The sequence below is a fragment of the Megalops cyprinoides genome, chromosome 2 (genome assembly GCF_013368585.1).
Source record: "Megalops cyprinoides isolate fMegCyp1 chromosome 2, fMegCyp1.pri, whole genome shotgun sequence".
In the NCBI taxonomy this organism is placed as follows: Eukaryota; Metazoa; Chordata; class Actinopteri; order Elopiformes; family Megalopidae; genus Megalops; species Megalops cyprinoides.
In genome coordinates, this window is record NC_050584.1 from 41408339 (window position 1) to 41414654 (window position 6316).

The 6316-nt window shown below is 41.4% G+C and overlaps 1 protein-coding gene across 1 annotated transcript in view; it reads left to right on the forward strand.

The window, feature by feature from the left end:
* The window catches only part of stk11 (serine/threonine kinase 11), a 46183-nt gene extending 42875 nt beyond the window's left edge, over nt 1–3308 (forward strand). Inside the window, exons 10-11 of the mRNA XM_036522784.1 lie at nt 668–910; nt 2711–3308. Of these exons, the coding sequence (XP_036378677.1) occupies nt 668–870 (203 nt within the window). The 3' untranslated portion in view covers nt 871–910; nt 2711–3308. The remainder of the gene's footprint in view (nt 1–667; nt 911–2710) is intronic.
* The last annotated feature ends 3008 nt before the right edge of the window (nt 3309–6316 follow it).

Genomic DNA, 6316 nt, shown 5'->3' on the forward strand with positions numbered 1-6316 from the left:
AATGCAGTCTCCTGTGAAATGGGCACTGCAATCCCAGCTGGTAGGGTTGACCTTCATGCCTTCCTCATTTCTTGAAATAAATTGAATCCATTTTTGATGAAGCCGTGGCTCTGTAAACAAACAGTTGCAAGGGAGGTCCATGTGGCCATTCCTTGCAGCTGATCGCAGCACAATCACCATTGCCATTGTTGCTAGAGTCAACAAGTCCTTTCATGTAAAAACCTCCCTGTTGCCATTCAGTTTGGTGGATCCATACAAGAGAATAACCACGTTGGTCCATGACTTTTAACATTTGACAGTGTCTGTTGTTGCCTGTTCCATCACAAAGCCTTTTGGGCTTCACAAAAACTAAAAAGGTGATTCAGAATTTTTCATTAATTTTGTACATACTCCCCTTAAATAGCGACTTCTTCAGTGTCATTCTGTTAATGATAAACTTCCTTCATTGACAAAGTTGTCAAACATTGTTTTTTTTCTAAATAGAGACTTAAGATTTCTTTGAATCTAAAGTCTGGATGTCTTTTTTCCAGTTCATGGATGCTGTTAAATTAAATGCACTGAATACCCCAAGCCATTTTTCCAGTTGTCCACATTAAGGGGGCTGAGCTGGTATTGTCTGGGCTGGCTGGAATTTTAACCACGTCTGTACTGCCCTTTGTACCCCCAGGGCAGGTACCCGAAGATGAGGAGGAGCAGAACGGGCAGAACCAGAGCAGGGGCGTGCCCAAGCCTGTGTGTCTGAACGGCACAGAGGCGGGCCAGCTCAAGTCCAAGTCAGAGCGCAGGTCCAGCTCCTCCTCCAACCCCTCCCGGAAAGGTGTCTCCACCACCAGCAAGATACGCAAACTCTCCACCTGCAAGCAGCAGTGACCCTGCCCTCGCCCCCTAGCGCAGCTGACACACTGTATTGGTGAGTATGAGGTCATGTACTGGTAGCCAAGGCTTTGCCTCGCAGTACATACACACAGGACACAGTGTTTTCCTCAGCTTGGCTATGGACCTCTGCGAGTACCTGTCTGGAGTAGCTGTTTAGAAGACAGATGAGCCAACAAATAGAACTTTACCCAGCATAAATCCCATTATTCCTCTAGCCTACATGAGTCTATACAGGGTATTTAAAGATTTGAATCCCAGTACCAAAAGCACCCCCAGATAGAAGCATCAGGCCTGGAAACAACAAAGAAATGGGTGCCCACACGTTTGTATCCAAATGGCGCTCGCATGTTCTCCTCATAAAGTGAGATGTAATTAAATATGTATACATTTCTACTTATTTAAGCAGAGATGTATTGAATTCAGCAGCGTGAATCATTGTGCTCTGCTGAGTGAGTAGAAATTGTTGGAGTGTGGGAGGCTGTGTGGGAGGCTGAAGAGAGCTGCAGCCTAATCAGCTTTCCAGGGTTTTCTCTCTCCCTCCCCCTCTCTCTTCCCCCAACTCCCCCAGCTTCACCTGATCATTCATGTGGGCTCCTCTCCCCATGACTCATTCATGAGTGTCTGTTCTCTCTTAACAAGTCCCCCTTGCCCCGCCTCAGTACCCCCCTTTTAAAGGGAAAACGAAAGCTCTTATAACGTTTTGTACATTGTATTTAATGAACACACTTCATTTTCCTCTCAGCCAGTCTAGTTTTCGCCTGCTGCATGTTTTGATTAATTTTTCTGCTAATTACCAGTAGCAGTGTTGCATCAACACTGTCCAGAATGTTGTTTTTTTGTTGCCTTTGATTACAGTGAAGGACGCTTTTAGTTTATTCTGATTGTCATAAATGAGGTATGGCTAATCCGTTGTAGGCAGTGCCGCTGAGATGGCACACATACTGAATCCCAGCAGCAGAACAGTGCTACACTGCAGCCAGCCAGCACACCAGTGCTGAGCTGCTGAACAGACCACAGCCAAGCACTCTAAAAGCTCTCCTTTTTGTGCAATAAAATGTAGGAATTGCTTGCTGGAAAAAATCGATTCTTATGCAGAGGACGAACACAATAAAACCCATAAAACACGCACAGAAGAAAGAGTCGCAATTTTAATAAGACTGAGCACTATGCTCTGTGAGTCACCCACCACACCCACGCATTCTTCCAGTGCCTGGAATCGAGTATGTTCAGACACAATCAGAAGAGAGATGGGGGAGTATGTGGAGAGGAGCGGGTGTGTGGGGGGGGGATCACATGCTTTTCAGTGACATCAGAGAATGCAGAGCCACTGTATAGACTGAAACCGGGATAGTTCCAGTATTTTATGTGAGGAATGATTCACAGCCTGTCCAAATGCTGTGGTCTAGGCATATTATTTTTCTTAAAAACCCGCTTTTTGGGGCTCTGCGGACTCTCGCCCCTAAAATGACATGCCTCTCGCTCACGGCTCCGTCGTACGCGTAGCGGTGTTTCACGCCGCCGTCTGGGGTGTCTCAGCTGGTTTAGCCGTGGCAGGACAGACCCAGCCTCACGGTGAGGGGGCAGAGTGCAGCTCCCTGCCAGCTGGGGTATGAAACTGCCCACGCAGACCCCCGCCACCGGCCTGAGCGGTGAGGAAACTCACCTCCAGTGTGCTCTGTCACAGTGATGAAAAGCACGCTGTGCAGATGAGCCCTGGGGGGCTGGATATGCCCGATGCGTCACCCGACCACCTCTCACAATGAGCTGTAACGTAACTCATGCCAGACAAACACGATTCAACCCTGCTTTTTTTTTCTGCTTCGCCCCCTGACAGGTTCCTCATTTTATTTTCCTTCTCTTTGATTTTGGGATATCCTAAGAGAGAACGGAGAGAAGAGAGACCTTTTTTATTTTTTAAAAAAATCCCTAATTTAATGGACTCGTCAAAAAAGAATGCAATACCAGGAAGTGCACTACAGAGTGGATTTTTTTTTTTTGTTTTTTTTTTTTGAGAGGTGATGAGAAGAGGACAGAGGATGAGAGGATAAGGAGAAACAGAAGAGGCTGTGTCCTGCTCAGCAACGTTGCTAACTGAAGCCAATGTTCAGTCTTTCATTTATCTCCCTGGGACTCCTACAAAGCTCTCGTACTGTATGGCTATGAGACCTTTAAGTTTTGTTTTTAGAATACTTTTTATTTTCCTGTTACTCATTACAGTAAGAAAAACACACATTACGATGTGTCAAAGAATGATATTGCTAATTGTAATTACAATATTAATAATGATGAGGATAATGGTAATTATTATGATAAGAAGTCCAATTAAAACTGCATGCTGTACGGGCTAGGTGAAAGGGAATTTTAGAGTACAGTTGGACTTAACCCTTTCCATCCAGGGATGTTTGGGTTTGGTTTTGTTTTCTGTTGGGTTTTCGGTTTTATCGTTTCATTTTTCCATTAAATATTTTTTAAATTATTATTTATATAAAACACATCCCAACCAGACCAAATTTCTTTTGTCTTTGTGATTTTTTTGTATTTTGTGTCAAAAAATGCATTATTTACATGCATCCTCTCTCTTTCTCCAAAAGTATTATTTATTTTGCAACAGTAAAGAGTTTTTAAAAAGTAAACCATATAATGATGTGAAAATATTTAATTAGTATATTCAATTTTTGCACGACTGCTGAACTGAATTGAAAGTTATTTGGATGTTAATAGAATGTCTTAACTAAAATATTATATATCTCTTCATGCAGAGATTTGTAATTTCTACCATGTAGATTCTTTCAGAATTTCATGACCATGTTATAGATGTCCATCTCTTTCCTTTAACTCTTTATGGGGAAATGTTTTAAGGGTGCCCAGGTAAGCCTGCACACCTGTGGTAAAATGCTGTCCAGTGTTGGAGGCCTCTTGAATGTAGTAATGCTTTCTCTCCTGACTTTATTCCTACTTTGGGGCAAGGGATAATTCTGTGAATTGAGTCATAAGCTACCAACCTTCACAGGTGTCCACAGCTTGGAACGAAATTATGCCCTTCATTGATCATAACAGTGAGTCCTAGTGGGGCAAAATAAGTTGGGAGAGGCTTTGGTAACTGCTTTGAAACCTATGAAGCAATTATTTAGGCATAAGATATCTTTAGCCTGTGCTTCAGATGTCAGGTCCCTTCATTTGGTATCTAAAATGCCATGCTGTTCTGTGACCCACATTGAGCGATTTATCATGTGTCAGTGATGGGACTGACATGGATGTGTAAAACAGCCATCTTTGCCTAGCTTTCTTTTAGCTGTCATTTATGTGTAAGAAACAATATTATTAATGTACATGACAAACGTTAGTCTACGAGCCAAAAACATTTTTGTAATGCTTCAGTTCTGTCTTTCAAGGGGGAAATTTCATGAATACGGAACCTCATTGGTATAGAATTATTTTAATGTGAATTTGTAACCATTTGCATTGGACATCTTTATTATTCACAATCTATTTTTATGAAACCTAGGCACATGTGAGAAGTGGGACTAGTAATCTCTTCCTCTAGAGGTGTTTCTCCTCCTAGTCTGCAGAGACCTGGCTAGCCATGACTGTCTGTCTTTCTGTTGACACACATGGATTGATTTTGACGGATTGCCATCATCACCTTGTTCTGGATGATTTGTCAACATTACACTGTTTTAGGGTTCACTGGCAATAGGGCTGTTCTGCTTCAGTTGTTGTCAAAGGCTAATGTGGAAGCCATGGTGTGATGTGTATGATTTTCCTCCAAGTGCTAATTCGGCACAACAGCAAAGGCGTTACATTGCGCTGAATGGCCACAAGAGATGCCAAGAAGGCACTAGCTCAGATCCCATCCTCTCCTATTATACGTGTTCATTTATTTAAAGGTATTGTCACGGATGAGGAAGTTGGTACGTGGGCCGTTGAGCATTCCTCCAGGGCTGCTATCGATTTTGAATCATATTTACATCACAGTCATGTTTCATTTATTTGCTCTGCTGCTATGAATATTTCATGTCTGCAGGGATGGGTTCAACACCTGAGGAACCAGCAGGACACAAGAGGGTCAGAGGGAGCGGTGGGAAGAGGTGGAGTTCACGGATCGTGCTGTCCTTAACTGAGTGCAGCAGTCATTTTTTGCTTTTTATTTATGTTTTTATGACTTAGCAGACACTCTTATCCAGAGGAACGTTCACTGGTTCCAGATTTTTGCATTATACATTCATACAGCTGGATATTTGCTGAGGTATTTAACTACCTTGCCCAAGGGTACAACAGTGGGCCACCTGGGAATCGAACAGTACAACCTTTTGGCTTACGTGCAGTACTACTTATCTACGCTACGTAACACATTGCTGCATCTCCCACACTATCTACCGGTGAAGGGAGCTCAGTGGTTCAAAGCTACAATGATGATTAAAATAGAGAGCAAAGGATCACACAAACACCGCAATTAATGCTTCATTGTTTTATTTACTGATTGGAAAAAAAAAAAAAACAAACCCAAAAATAAATGTGTACACATTGTTTGGTCCCTCAAGGCTCAATAGATTCGGGTCAGCAAAGGCAAAAATTTAGAAAGCTCTACTCATTTTTTTGTTTTGTTTTTTTTTTTTTCTTTTAGAAACAAGCAGTTTACTTCACAAGCAGGAATACAGAAATAGATTTTTTTTTCTTCATGGAAATATAACTCACAAAATCTTACCAGCCAGCATGGCATGACTCCTAAAATAAATATAGAATCCATAACATACAAAAAACCCTAAAGTACCAATATTTTGCTCGTTTCTGTGTTTTTTCCAAAAATTAATAAAACAGCATTGACAATGGTACTGTTGATTCTGAACTGTAGATCTGGGAAAACCAATTTCTTTTCTAAAACTGCTTTCACATGCAAAACTATGCACAGTAATGTATCAATGCATTGGACAGGCTACTCTTTAGTATACAATGACCAGTGTTTTTATGTCCTACATCTCGTTGATGTATCTAACTAAGGTAGAACGTTTTCATACAAAATAAGTGGACACTTGTAGATAGCAGGAAATCTAGTTAAGATTGTAAAAATATGTTTTACCACAGTTTGGCCCCATTTATGTCTACACCTAATAAGACATAGACTAATCTAGCTTCTGTGACAGGGCACTACTGTGCTTCTGAACAAGACTAAATTGATGTTTATACAAATGCATTTAACTGGCCAGATTTTTATACCTCTAAACAATTCTGTTTTAGCATTACTCTCTAGCTACAATGCACTTAAATGATTTTCTATTCTTACGCTAGACTCCAATTCATGGTCTTTTCCTTAGAGGAGAAAGTCTGGATTGGTTGAGATTTGAAGGTCATTAGAAAAATGACTATAGGTAATGTGACTGTCAGCCCGTCCTTGACAAAATCACAAGCAGAACCAAGGGTGGCTTTATTTTTTAAATCAGTT